Source organism: Drosophila suzukii, chromosome 3 (genome assembly GCF_043229965.1).
Source record: "Drosophila suzukii chromosome 3, CBGP_Dsuzu_IsoJpt1.0, whole genome shotgun sequence".
Taxonomy (NCBI): domain Eukaryota; kingdom Metazoa; phylum Arthropoda; class Insecta; order Diptera; family Drosophilidae; genus Drosophila; species Drosophila suzukii.
The window spans coordinates 88,144,401-88,158,736 of record NC_092082.1 but is presented as its reverse complement, the minus strand read 5'-3'; the positions used below and the strand labels follow the sequence as shown (position 1 = coordinate 88,158,736).

At 39.8% G+C, this 14,336-nt stretch overlaps 4 protein-coding genes across 4 annotated transcripts in view; 2 read left to right on the top strand and 2 right to left on the bottom strand.

The window, feature by feature from the left end:
- The window catches only part of His4r (Histone H4 replacement), a 267,260-nt gene that overhangs the window by 83,905 nt on the left and 169,019 nt on the right, over positions 1-14,336 (bottom strand). The gene's annotated exons all lie outside the window — the stretch shown is intronic.
- LOC108007068 (nuclear pore complex protein DDB_G0274915) lies at positions 231-3,049 on the bottom strand. The gene is made up of 2 exons (XM_070995548.1): positions 2,585-3,049; positions 231-1,060 (listed from the first exon to the last, which is right to left on the bottom strand). Exons 1-2 carry the CDS (start codon positions 3,002-3,004, stop codon positions 305-307), a joined length of 1,176 nt encoding a protein of 391 aa, XP_070851649.1. The 5' UTR covers positions 3,005-3,049; the 3' UTR covers positions 231-304.
- On the top strand, positions 4,823-5,981 carry LOC108020174 (uncharacterized). Its single transcript, XM_017088277.4, has 3 exons — positions 4,823-4,893; positions 5,251-5,339; positions 5,405-5,981. The coding sequence occupies exons 2-3, from the start codon at positions 5,251-5,253 to the stop codon at positions 5,766-5,768; spliced, it is 453 nt and encodes a 150-aa protein (XP_016943766.4). The 5' UTR covers positions 4,823-4,893; the 3' UTR covers positions 5,769-5,981.
- The window catches only part of Pde6 (phosphodiesterase 6), a 46,365-nt gene continuing 42,950 nt past the window's right edge, over positions 10,922-14,336 (top strand). Inside the window, exon 1 of the mRNA XM_070996441.1 lies at positions 10,922-10,971. The gene's annotated coding sequence lies outside the window, so the exon portion shown is untranslated. The remainder of the gene's footprint in view (positions 10,972-14,336) is intronic.

The following is a 14,336-nucleotide window of genomic DNA, read 5'->3' as shown; positions in this document are numbered from 1 at the left end:
ATTAAACTGACGAGTCTGTGTGCATAAGTGATAGAAAATCTAATCCGAAACATTTCAATATCAAAGTTCAAGTGAAATGAAAATTTGAATTGAAAACTTGGATGTATTCATATGACGGGCAAGGTTAAGATTGTTTTCAGATGTCATATCACCAGCTGTATTTATGGATCACTTATAGAGCAAGTGGGATATGAAACAATTCAGAATAGTTGTTTTCAGAAAAACTGAACTTAAGACTTTTTAGGAATTCCTTTTATTAATGCTTTTTTTCTTTGAGTAAATTAATAAACCCAATTATGACCGCTCAGCCGTTCCTGGTGATCCTATTATTCCTGCGGTTCCGGCGGTTCCTCCTGCGTTGATTTTGACGGCGACGTTGACGTCGTGCCCGCTGGCGACGTTGGCGGTTTCGGCGGTTACTAGCATTCCTATTGTTATTGCTTCCTGTCACAGGACTTGTGGCAACACCCGCTGAGGGAGAGGTACTGCCTCCAGTCGACGGAGAAGTGTTATCATCAGTGGGAGTGGTGTTGCCATCAGTGGGAGTGGTGCTGCCATCTGTTGGTGAGGTGCTGCCATCAGTTGGGGTAGTGCTGCCATCAGTTGGGGTGGTGCTCCCATCAGTGGGGGTGGTGCTGCCATCAGTGGGAGTGGTGCTGCCATCTGTAGGTGAGGTGCTGCCATCAGTTGGGGTAGTGCTGCCATCAGTTGGGGTGGTGCTCCCATCAGTGGGGGTGGTGCTGCCATCAGTGGGAGTGGTGCTGCCATCTGTGGGAGTAGTGCTGCCATCAGTGGGAGTGGTGCTTCCATCAGTGGGGGTGGTGCTGCCATCAGTTGGAGTGGTCGGATCATCAGCCGCATTGCTGTAGCTCGAAAAGCAGAGAACCAAGAGGCCCAGGCCCAAAAGCAAAGTGGTTGTCCGCATAGTTGATATCAGTTCAAACGGATGTGTTGGGATGATAATCTTTGCATCTTCAGCGATGGCTTTTATACCACTTGTACAGTTCATGGATCTTTTGTGAGGACGGTCGACAGCTGCGCCAACAAATCGATAGAATGGCAATTTTCATATTGCCAAATATCTACAGCTGTCAAAATACCACGCAAGAAGTAGCACAAAAAGCTTTTAGTATCTTTGTTATTCCATTCTTATTAAGAAGTTAGTTAGTTAAATACAAGCTGCATCACATCTTTTCGATCAGATATGCTATAGATCTGGGATGATATTGTCGTTGGTGGAAAGCTGGTTGGTAGGAAACAAGCCAGAGAGATTGTAAAGATTTCGTTGCTCGAATTTGGGCGCTATTCAAAAATAAGTAATATTAAAATGCAATTGGAGTCAGTGTCATATTAAATTTATTTGAATAACAACCGTTAGAAAATATAATATAATACTTATGTTTAATGATGTTCTAGGAAATTCGATGTTTCTTAAAAAAACATTACAACAAAAAATTCACCTCATAAAATGATAAAGTATTCCCAACAATTTATTTAAGTGTGTAATGCTATATTTTAATCAACAATATATTTTTCTTTCCAATCGTTATTGCAAATAAGCAAATAATTTCTAAGAGCCAGCTGCGTAAATTTTGCAATAATCTTTGGCTGAAAAGCTGCGTGCCTATAAGAGCCCAATCCACCAGATGGTTGGCGCAACCCGAGATCAGACGTTCCAAGATGAGAGCAGCTACCATCCAATTCGTAATTCTCCTCCTGGCATCTGACCTTTTACAAAGCAACGAAACCGCCACAACAACCACAGTGGTGCCCACCACCACGAAGAACTTTACTATAAGCAATTTGCGATATACGAACATTCGTGCCATCCGCGTCAATGGAACCCGCCAAAGCAAAAACACCACCGGCACCACCCAAAGAAGGAAGAGTTTATATGACATTTTAGGAACAATTATTATCGGTTGGGAATCTGGCTTTTAATAAAGTGCTGAGACAAAATTGTATGCCTTTCGGTTTTATTTAGGGAATATATCCTAAGAAATTATTTATGCAATGTGGTTGTTGCTTATCTTCCTACGTTAATAACCTTAAGTTTGTTGTAAAATTATATTTATTTATATATTTATTATTTTTATCTTTTCTTTCAGCTGAAAACATAGCGTTCTTTTTGGCAATCGGTTGTAAGTCAATTTAATTTTGAGGAGCGAAGTTCAGGCAAATATCATTTGAGTATCAGTTTAAATTTTCGTCGAGCTATGCCTGAAGAGAAATTTATCTCCCCAACTTAAAACAAATTGCGCTTTTTCGAACTGTGTTCCATGTTAATTTCTTGAACCCATAGTCAAAAACTTCCAGTACATGAAAATAATTACATTCCAGTAGGTAGATTTTTATGCTTTGAAGTAAATCAGTTGACCTTTAATATTTGACTTTAAAGTTGAAATCTTAATCTGAAAATTTGGATGGTACATTAGGGTTTGTAAAACATTGTGTTTTTCGTGAAGTTTAAGAAAATTTCATAATATATATGTAAGATATCAGTTATATCATAAATAAAACAATAATTTATATTTTCAAGTTTGTCCAATTTTATTTATTTGATTGATAGTCATTTACATTTTTAACCAACACGAACACGAATGTTTCCCCGATTATTTCTGGAGTTTCCCCGATTATTTCTGGAGTTTCCCCGCCTGGAATTGTTGTTCCTACGGTTGGAGTTCCCTCTGGTGACCCGTCTTCCGTTGTTCCTGCCATTGCGATTGGTGGATGGGGATGAGGTGTTGTTGAGGCGGACGCGACGAGTGACGGAGTAGTTCAGGTCGCTTATGGTAACAATCTTCCGGTTTCCGCCCGTGGAGATGGGCCTGGTGGTTGTGGCGTTAGCGGCTGCCTCGGCCACGCACTCCGCGTTGGTGGGATCGGTGGTGCAGTCGATGCATCCTACGACATTGGGGGCGGCGCTGCAGGTCACCGCTTCGCTGCTTTTTAGAAGGCAGGCTGCCAGGACGAAGATGTTGAAGATAATAGTGGCTGATCTCATTGTGGATTTGCTGACTGGGGTTAGTTGATTGATGGTGGTGTCGTCTTTTTTAAAGGCTTTTATAGTGGGTCGATCGAGGTCGGGAGGCTCAACCTACCCAACGATTATTGGCAGAATGTACGCAGCTGTTTCTACAAAAGTTCTAGATTGTTTGTTAAGAATTTGCCAACTATCGGTTTTTTTTTAATTCTTCCATTTTACCAACAGTGCTTATATTATTAGAAGAATAATACAACTGGAAAGCTTTCGTTGATAATAACCTTGAATACAGTTTATTATTAACTTTCTATCCTCAAGATGATAAGTGCCATCTGCGAATAGTTTCTAACTTGCAGGTTGAAGGTTGAAAACTTAGCTGTTCTATAGGTGTTCCTTTGTTTTTATTAGTTTTGCAGAGATTTTTAGGGATTAATGAAGGCAAAGACCAGTTATCACCATTTCATAAACTTAACAGAGATACAAAATAAAAATTCTAAAATTCCCAGCCCTTTATATATAATAACAAGGCATATTTTTGGAATGCTCTGTGGGATTTTATTGTTGTACAAATTGTCATTTATAAGTTTAAGTAAAAACAATTCCATAAAATTAGCTTGCCATTTCAGAATTGTAAATGGTCTCGTTGTTGGAGATATTTCTTAGGCGGATCGTCGGTTCTGACGCCTTCGCTCTTCAGCTCTCCTTCTTTTTTCCTTCTTTTTGGCAGCCTTTCGTTTTGCCGCCCTTTTTTTGGCCGCCTTTCTTCTAGCCGCTTTTCTCCTAGCCGCCATTCTCTTAGAATCCTTTTTGTTGTTAGTCGCAGTATCAGTATCAGTATTTGTTACCCCGGATGAGGAGGTATCTTTGCTTAGAGCACTTGTTTCTGCCGAAGGAGCCACGGATGAGGACTCAGTGGAGCTTGAAGATGTTGAACTGGAGGTGGGGCTGTTGGTGGTGGAAGAACTGGATGAGCTGGATGAACTGGAAGACGTGGAACTGGAGAGATCGGTGGCCGCCGTAGAACTAGAAACCGCCGTAGACGAAGTAGAACTGGAGCTAGAAACAGCCGTGGACGAGGTGGAACTGGAGACTTCTGTGGACGAGGATTCGGACGAACTTTGCACTGCAGAAGACGATGTGGAACTCGATGATCCTGAACCGTATGCCAAGCCAAAAATGGTCAAAATTAACCAGCTCCATAATATGAAAACTCTCATTTTCGGTCCTTTTTGCAATACGAATACTTGAACTTGTTCTGGACAATGATCCTCTGTTCCAGATGCATTGCGTTTTTATAGCTCCCTGATATTTATTTACTCTAGATCATCCCAATTAGCTAAGAATTTATGCAGCTTGCCCTTTTGTTAGACACATAATAAATGCAATTTGGAGATATTTGCGTAGACTCGAGTGCAAATAAATGTGTTTTTGGCTGCAAATATGCGTCAATTAAATTTAGCCAAAAACAACTCATTTGAGTGACAAATATTCATTTGAGTGCAAAATATGTTAATGAATAATTGGTAGCTTTGCGTGTGAGATTTACGTGATTTTATGAATCTCCAATTGTTTGCTAATGTATAGTTTTTGTTTTGTATTTTCTAATTATCATGACGTCACATCTTACACCGAAGCGAAGCGAGAACAATGAACGAGAATATTTTATATTCATATTTCGCGATTGTATTTGCGATCCGCTGACCAGCTCTGATTTTTGAATTAGTTTGCTTTTGGCTGATCAGCGAACGGTTGAGCCATGGATCTATACAGATTTTTGCTGCTGTATCTGGGATTTATTTCTATGTCTAACGTTGTAGTGAGCTTAAATATTTGAGTATTTATATTTGTTATAATTTAAAAACCATTTACAGTTTGCGATATGCATTCCACCCAATCACTGCATTGAAGATGTGAGTATTATATCCATTTCGTTTTACTGTCCTTGATTTGTTTGTGGCCCACAACATATGTATATGATTGATATTTACATTCTGGCTTACAAATTTTAGTGACTTCAATTTGATAAATAACATTATAATGTTAAAAACATACAAATATTTTATATCTATCCATTTACATTTTCTTTAAAAGATCAAATTATTGGATACCACATTTCTCAAGTTTCAAATAAATTTACAAAGATTCTTTTAAAGACCATATCAACTATACGGAATATTCAACATTTTCAGTTTTTCACTCTTTTTAACTTGTTTCCCCAGTTAATGAAATCTTTTTCGCCTAAATGAACCCAATTTTCAATCCCACAGATGGAGGACGCAGATGCCAAAGAGCGTTTCGACTACGTACTGGGCAAATATGAGGAGCTGGAAATGAAAATTCCCGGAAAGCCAGTTGGGTGAGATGAGTTTTCGCGTGTGCCTGGTAATCCGCTAATTGGCTTTTCATTTGCCCCGCCGGCAGTTTGCATGGCAAAGTGGTTACGCATGGCGAGGCGGAGGAGCAGCACTTGGTGTTCCAGTACATGGACAACACGCTGCATGACATCATCCAGACGTGTGCCTTTGTGGTCAGCCGGACGCCCGGCGAGTGCGAGATCATCCGGACCTACTGCTCGGCCTTCCTGGGCCGCCTGCCACGCCCCCTGCTGGAGCGCCAGCCCATCGCCGTTTGTGAGGATGGGGTGCGGGTGGCGGAGGAGAAAGCGGAACCGGAAGCGGAAGACATTCCGGATGCGGATGCCCAGGCGGAGCAGGAGCAGGGAGTTGGTCAAACGGAGACCACAACAGTGCAGCCAGCCAACTCCAAATTAAGAGAGTTCTACTGATGTGAAAGTTATCAAACAGGGGATTATCCCCCTTCTGCATTTGACACCCACTTCATTTAGTTTGCATAAAGTGGCTGAGATTAACTCTCCTTTACAGGAAATTGGTTTTGGTGCGGACTTTTAATTAGATAGTTCTAAAAACATTTAACGCTTCAGCACCGTACTTTGTATTTTGCTACATTGATCCATAAATACTTTGTAAACAGACTAATATTTAATGTTTGCGATTATACTTATCTATTTTTTTTGAAGAGTTGAGATATCTTAAAAATAATAATAATAATAAAAAAACGTAACTTACATTTTACAAAATGAAAACATTATTTTTTAATATATTTGAGCGTTTCTTAGCTGATCAAAATTATATTTGTCCCTAGTTACTTACTGGTTTTTCGGGTAGTTAATGTTAAATTTGAAATCATCGCCTAAAAGTAGGCTTTTACATATGTCTACTAACATTTCCCCTTGGCCACTCAATGTCACGGCATTCCAAGATTGAGTTAGGAAGCTCTGACAGCAACAACTATGCGGCTTTTAGCTCAACTCAACAACTGAAGGCCCAAAGACTAGACCAGGCCAAGTTCGGCGCCTGCGCCGATCCCACAGTGCACAGTGGGTAAAATATGAAAGATTTAAAGAGGATAATTTGTGCAACTTACAAAGTTCTTAAAACTGTATCTTAAAACATCATAAACACAAGAAAATTTTGGGTTTGGTTGGTTTGTGGTTTTATGCAATAAACCTGTATAAGTGAATAGCATAGATGATCTTCTATATTATCAAAATGTATTATTACTTTATAAAGAATTGATTTTTTTTCCTAAGAAATGTGTTCTAATTTTATTACGGTAATTAAATATTATAAAGCATAGTATTTATATGCAATTTTTTATTTATAGTTTTTAAAGGTTTCTGTGGCATAGAGCTTTAAGGAAGCTAAAGAAAACCCCTCATAATAATAATTTGCTTTGAGAAAGTAACAACTTCATAGAACTTACCGTCCCAACCACTTCATTACTTTGGGGCCACTGTGGGTCTCTCCAATGCGTGTGGAAACTCTCTTCCCCAAAAAGGCGAGAGCGAGAGAGTGGCTTGCGCCAAATAACAGTAAACAAAGCCCAGCTGCTTCAGCTGGCGGTACAATTTCGGTTTTCAGTTGTTAACGGGGCGCCAAGGCGAACTGGAGCAGCGAAAACGAAGCGCCGGAGCTGGAAAAAAGCTCCAAAAAGGCTGCAGACCCCCAAATCAGAGATTGAGAGAGAGAGAGAGAGAGGTGGAGAAAGAGAGATAGCAAGGGGCAGAGAGCGCAATAGAGAGAGAGAGCTATCGCCTATAAAGAGAGCCACCTTATAGCGAGAGTCTCCCCGAGATATTTAGATTGTTATTTGGCGACAGTGACAGTCCCGCACAGAATTATCTGCTCAGTGCTAAAGTTGAACTCGCGCTGCGTAGCTCGTGTGGGCAAGAGGCAAGGCCGTTTCTCGACACGCCCACTGGCCACCCGCCACCCACCACCGCCCCCTGCCGCCTGCCACGCCCCCCGCCAGCTGGGAGCAGCAGCTGCTTTTCAGTAGTGAAGTGGAAGTGTGCGTGCGCGTTTCGCGGCAACGGAATTGCCGCCGGTTGTAAAAAACGCACAGGATAAAAACGAATTAAAATACGTCGAGAGTCCAGTCACTTTTGCATAATCCAAAAACGGGGAAAAGCTAAAATTTAAGCGGCGCGTAAATATACTATTTACTTTCTCGTGCAATCCATTCCAACCTCACCCCCCCCCCGCGCTTTTATCAACGAACGTGTTATCAGCAAACGAAGCGCCACAAAAACACAGAAACGTACTAAAAGCAAAAAAAAACAAACAAAGTATATATGTATACAAAACCAAAATGAAAAGAAAATGCATTTGAATGCGTGAGTGTGTGTTTAGGTGAGTATTAGCGCTACAATGGTGTGTGTGCTCGAGGGCCTGCGGCTCAGCTGAGTGCTGAGTAAACAAACAAAAACCAACCGAAGCCAAACACAGACCCCAGCACAAATACCACCGCAAATACCATCACCTCTATACGTACAAGCACCCTCTCACCCCCCCACCCATCCGCACACACACACACTCGCACGCAATTATTAGCGTTCCCCAAATCCCCCAGAAATGTGCGAATTATGAAATATTTTACCCTTGAATGTCATACGTATTAGAATTAGTAGCAGGGGGCTACAGAGCGTTACTTTTTAGCAACTTTGTAATATCGCAATATAGTGGGATCCAAGGGTATGCTCAGTTCCTATCTATGAAGAATGTTTACTCTTTATATAATACTACTCGCTTCTCAGGAGAATCAAATTCTTGATCTTACTTAACTCTAATAGTTTATCACCACGTCATTATATCGTCGTTATATAGATATATTTCAATGTATATTTATGTTATTCAAAATATTACACCTTAAGGATTGTAAAACAGGGAGACAGAATATATATAAGAAAATTTGTATACCTTATTTTGTTTTCACGCCTATAAAAATTATACAAATACATTTTTATTAAACTACCAAATGTTCTCATAGTTCAATAAAGATTTCTGTTGCTTACGTGTAGGATTTACATTGTCGTAAATTTGCAAAAGATATTGTAGAAAACACTTAAAGCTACTTAAGATTACATCTATAATACAAAGTATTCCATCTAATGCAAGGCAGCACATGGCGAATATTAATTTTAATGGGACATTGTTTTTGTTACTATCTTGCCACTTGATAGGAATGCTTCTTTTGAGGAACTTAAAAGGTAAATGATAAAGTCAAATGAACTCACGTACTTTAGATAACTTAGAGACATAAAGAGGTATAACACTCTTAGTAAACAAAGATTGTAGGAAATTCCACAAGATATTTTCTGATAGATATCCCAAAGTCGAGACCCTTAAATATATAACTTCGACTGATTTTTTCGTATCGCCCCGTGGTGAATCGAAAGCAACAACCCAGCATGCCCTCAAAAACTTTCCTGTGACGTGCGATGCCTAACGCAAATTATTTGAGAGCTTCTTCAACGCATTTTGCCACTTTTCTTCTCGCGCGCAATTTTCTTCTCGGCCGCCCTTTTGGAGACCCGCCAAAGTGTCTGTGAAATCCATTAAGTTTTGTTTTCGTTTTTTTATGAACAACATTGACTTTGTCAACGGTTCGTTCGCCATCATCCCCTGCATCCTCACGCACTTTTCCAAAGGGCAACTGTCTGAGCAAGTCTTTTATTTTATTTTAATGCCCTCACTTCCCTTTGGAGGATTTTTTACAAAAATGTTGTCAAATTTATTGACTCACTTTCGTCTTTGTATTATCCGGCTTTATCCCGTCTGCTGTTGTTTCTTTGTTGTCCCACCAGCGAACGTGACAAGTTATTTCAAATTGCACAGGAGCTTTAAGGGTCATAAACTCCACTCTTGACAACTTTCGAGAACTCCAATTAGGTTAATTATTAGTCTGGCTTAGTAATATGCGGGTGCTATCTTCTGGAACGGAACTTTTCTAGATTGTTAAGGAACTATTTGGAAATGGTTGCGACGTTCCATTACCAAGAATGTCAAAGTAAGGAAAGTTTAATGTGTTTCACATATTGTATTACTTTAAAAAATAGATAGTTTTTTAAAGAAGATATAGGAATTGCTGATCTATATAAGTAAACTTACTTAAAATATTAGAACTTTCATACAATCAGTATATCTTAGGGTTCTTAATATGAAAATGTGCCCTGCTGTCCCACTTTATGCTTCACATCCACTTAGTTAGCAATTGTTTTTCGGTTGCCCTCACCTCTAATGAAGATCTGTATTATCTAAATGCTCGGGGAGGTGTATTACAAACTAAATGGAAGAGCCGGCTAAAAGCTTTCAAAGTGCCGCGACGCACCTGTCTTTAGTGGCCCGCTCTCAATCTCGTGGGAATCCCCTGGTTTTCTGTTTGTCTTTGGGTTTTCCGCGTGTATGGCGGATAAGGTTAAGGTCGCGCGGATTTATAGTATATGGAGTCCCGATTTTCGTGGGGCCCGCTTATAAATAGTCCCCGTTCTCGGCGATTACCCTTCGCATGCAATTTTCCCCGGCATTTGTTTGCCCTTCCTCGCATCTTCTCACTCGCTCTCTTTTTCTATCTTTCTCTTTAGGGCCCGGCACGTGCCTTTCACTTGGGGGGGAAAATGGAGCATTTTCGCCAGAAAATCCAAGGCCCAAAAATTCGCTCTCGGCCATGTTTATGGCGTCTGCCGCTGACTGACGTTCATTGGCTTTTGTGCGGATATTTGTTTTTGTTATTATTCCGCCATGTCCGTGGTCCTTCGTCCTTCATCATTGGCCATAAAACGGTGTCTCCGAGCACATTTCGCTGGTCGCGTCGGCATCTCCGGCTCAGGATCCACCAGGACTCTCTGTATCCTTCCTCCATTTTTACAAGTTTATTTTGTTCCCCAAATTCTGGGGAATTCTTTGCATTTCATTCTCTGGGAACTCCTCTTCCTTTTTTTGCCCATCTGTCAAGTCGCTTCCTTTCCTTCCTTTTCCGACTTCATTTAATCAGCAATTCATTTATTTAAACGCCTTGGAGAAAATCATTTTTGTTTATTGATTAAGAGAGAGAGAGAAGGATTTCCTTGGCAAGGGAATATAAAGAGATGTGCTAAGGACTCGCACTCTCAGCCAAAAAAGAACACTAATTTGATTTGCTCCTTTCACAGTTAGAACAAAATTAGTTATAAATCCAAGTCTACTTAATTACATTTGACTCCCACTTTGCACAATTTATTTTAAGGCCCAATTAAAGCGACATTTGTTTACTGTGAAAAGGTATTCGCATTAGAAATGTCAAATCTATCACGTACAAAAGTTAGTCCTTAATAATACTTACTATAACATTTTTACAAAAACTTTTTTATTTTTATTCTCTTTAATCTGTATCCTAAAAATACTAGAGATTGTAGAATTTGTTGCTTTTCTTTAATTCCTTAAAAGCTAAAATATTTCCAAAATAAAAAAAGTTGCTCTATAACGAAAGATAAGATCAAAATATTCCCCTTCGCTTACATATTCCTCAATATCTCATTTAAAATTTTAAGTAGAAGTAAAAAGGAAAATTCGATAGAAACTAATTAACTTTTTGCAAATTTCTTTACAGTAAAAAACTCGCAAAACTTATTCACACCAAAAAAGGAACTGGTAAGTCATGTTACGTATACGCAACGTTGCCGTTTAAAATCGCTTACAAACTACGTAAACAAACCCAGCAAAAAAAAAGTAGTAGATGGAGTTCGATCTATTAATAGTTGCCCAAAGGATAGTTGTAAACTTTTGGCCCAGCTGGGGAATCTTTGCAGAAGACACTATCGAAGACGGATGACACGGGCACGCCCCCAATCGCTTTTTCTTATGTTTTCTTTATTTTTTTAGGGAGCTCTGGGCAACTGGTTCCGCTGCAGCTGTCGTCGGACTTTAAGCTGCCACTTTTGGGGGTATGAAACCACATTGGCAAAGAAAAAACAACCTCTATAGAACGAAATTGGGGGAAAAACTTCACCGTTAGCCGTTTTGTGCGGCGCTTATCCGTCTTAGCCATTTTGAGTCGCGATTCAGCCGCCACTCGGCGATATTTTTCGCAAAGTTTTTGGCCACGTTTACATGGTTTCCTCTTCCCCGATTTCTTTGGTCGCTTTGGTGGCTTTTTGCCGGAAATAACACACGAGTGCGGCCGAGATAAGGGGTGTATGTACGGTGTATGTTAGCCAAGTTCGCTTTTTTCCGACTCCCTGGGCGAAAATTATTGTCTAAGGTTGTGTCGCTGCTCCCACCAACGCATAAATTTGACTGTCCCACATGTCCTGCGAGTCCAATTTTTTTCCTCTCCCTGTTTTTCCCCCTTTTTCCCGGTGCTCTCGTATATCCTGTTACCGCTTTCAGTATGTTTTCCCCCTTTGTTTTTTCTTCCATTGTTCGGTCCTTGCCTTTTAGTTTTTTCCAACGTCGTCTATTTGCACTATTTTTAGACCAACACTTTTATTTTGGTTGATATTTTTGTTCTGGCATTTGTGGTGCTAAAAGTTGACCGTGTTGTTTTCACATCACTGGTTGTGGTGGCCCAAAGCCAAACCCGAATTGTTTACAAATGCGAATTCCCAATTAAAAGCTTTCGACTTTGCTTTTGCTCCATACCTCGCCCGCTATCGATTATATAATAATAAACCTGCCTGGCCACGTGGCGCCCCAACTTGCCACGTAATTATACTTTCATTGGGTCGCAAGTGCCACTCGGCTAGAACTCGTTGTGGCCGGAAGGCAATTACAGGTAATTTTAATAACATGGATTACGCATACGCCGCGTGTGCCACTCGATAGTATCTGAAAATGGGTCATGGCAGGCAGCCAAATGTTTGATATAATACTTGTGTTTAGTATAACAAGTGATAATAAAATTTAAAGTTGTGCTGTGCATTTTTAGCACCAATCATAAATCAATTTATTAGGAATATTCATTGGGTTTAAGATAAATGAATGAACATGTCAAAAGCAATTGACTGTTCAGGAATTAAGCCAGTTTGAACCGAACTCGTTTGATTCTACACAGTTTTGTCAGAAATAATAATGCATATACTTAAGCTTATATATTGCAAATATTAAACTACTATAAAAGTTTTTAATATATTTCTTAAGCTCTCCCAAATATTATAAGACAGGGACTTAAAGACTTTGAAATAACAGGTTTTAATTAAGCCAAGACTTTGGTTAATCCTACAAACTGTTCACTTTGAAGCCAGCACACACACTCAATTACTTAGCTCGACTTTTCGAGGACCCACGTAGCTCTGGAGCTGGAAAATCGTTAGCCTGGTTTTAAGACACGCCCACACACGGCGAAAATGTCCTTTTGGGGAACCCAGTGACCGAGCAGCGTCGGCGTAATTAAATTATTCCACAACAATTGCCGCTGGAACAAGAGTCGCTCATTGAGTTAATTTGCGACAAGTCGAGGTGGTGATGTCGACGAATTCACTGCCGCCAAAGTTTTTCACTGTCCCTTTGCCACCCCGCTGAACTTTTCGCAGAAAAGGATTAATTAGGATTAAAAGTGTGTCGAGTGGTGGACAAAAAGCGCCAGAACGGTTAGCCCTTAAACTACAAAGAGGCCAGCTGTGGTGGTCTCGAAAAAGCAGGGAAAACTCGGAAGGAAAATAATATAAAATGAAATAAAAATGGCTGGATGCTTTCTGGCGGTTGGCGTAATCGTGCGGCATAAATAAGTCAACCAGTTGGCCAACAACTTCAACTTGGCTGCCTTATGACCATAATCACGATGATGATGATGATGACGACGACGATGATGATTTCTCATTTTGTGCATGTCGCATTTAATTAACATAATTCGAATTAATTCTGGATTCCCTGGGCTGCCGGTTTTCGTTTAAAGTAAAGAACAATTTATTACACAGGTTCGAATAATTCCGAGTTTCTTGTTCTTGTTGATCTGGCCAAATTCAATTGAATTTCAAAATTGGCTTAACCCGTTCCCAAGCACAGCCCGAATTCAATTAAAACTAACAGCATTTATCGGTTTTCAATGCAATCAGCCTGGATATCGTGTTAAAATTCTTCACCTGGCTTATATCCGAGTTACGAAGGTTTGATTGGCTGACAGAGCTTGAATTGAAATCAGTTTTATGGCAATAAATAAATAAGTTAAGCTGTCAAATCCACTGCCCCACAGCTGCCCGTTCCCACTGAAAGTATTCCATCGTTGTTTGAAAACATGGTTACAGTTCGAGACTTTTTTTATGAATCGGTCATTTGGTTTGTGTGTTCCATGAATGCGTCGCTAATCTAATGAAATCATTTTCATTTCCATTCTGCTGACGTTAAAGTTTTAAAGCCCTGAATGGCCGAGGACAACCCTTTTGCGCTCTCGACCTTTTCGTAGAACTGCCGGCGGACACTATAAACTGCCAGTGATATTAGTTAATGCCCTGATGCGGTCGTCCATGCGGAATTGTTATTATTTAAATGGCCTATTCATTCCGGTCCCCGGTTTGCGGTGAATTTTGTGCAGAGTACAGTAGATGGTTGGGTTTCAACAGGCTTTATGTGGTTAATAAAACAGATTTTATTATATTTATTTTTTAAGTTTCTGTATTATTAAAGTATAGATAAGATTTTGTTAAAGAAAAACTATTTTTGAAGGTTTTAAAAATTTTAGTAACTAGGTTTTAAAAAGATAATCGTATCAAAGGACTTATCTGTTATGTTGTACTTTTTTTTACTATAACTAATATCCGATATAATATTATTTATCACTGTTGCTTAAAGCAGTATATGATTTTTATATTACCCGGAATAATATATTTTCATGAAATAAATCAGTTTATAGGGTATTTAATCCGCTTATACCTCCGAAACAGGCAGCATCAACTGCAGAACGCATTTGTTTGGCCCGCAAACTGAGTGGAAAAACTTTTAACTAAAATGGAACCCAAGTACACACAAACATGTTAGCACACATTCAGAAGGGGATAACTGGATGGATATGTAGGGCTGGG

Bases quoted from the DNA above. Each gene is read 5' to 3' on its own strand.
- LOC108007068 (XM_070995548.1), bottom strand. From the start codon at position 3,004: ATGAGATCAGCCACTATTATCTTCAACATCTTCGTCCTGGCAGCCTGC. The intron at 1,061-2,584 runs TAAAAATGTAAA...ATATGAAAATTG, and splicing joins ACATTCGTGTTCGTGTTGGT to CCATTCTATCGATTTGTTGG.
- LOC108020174 (XM_017088277.4), top strand. From the start codon at position 5,251: ATGGAGGACGCAGATGCCAAAGAGCGTTTCGACTACGTACTGGGCAAA. The intron at 5,340-5,404 runs GTGAGATGAGTT...CCCCGCCGGCAG, and splicing joins ATTCCCGGAAAGCCAGTTGG to TTTGCATGGCAAAGTGGTTA.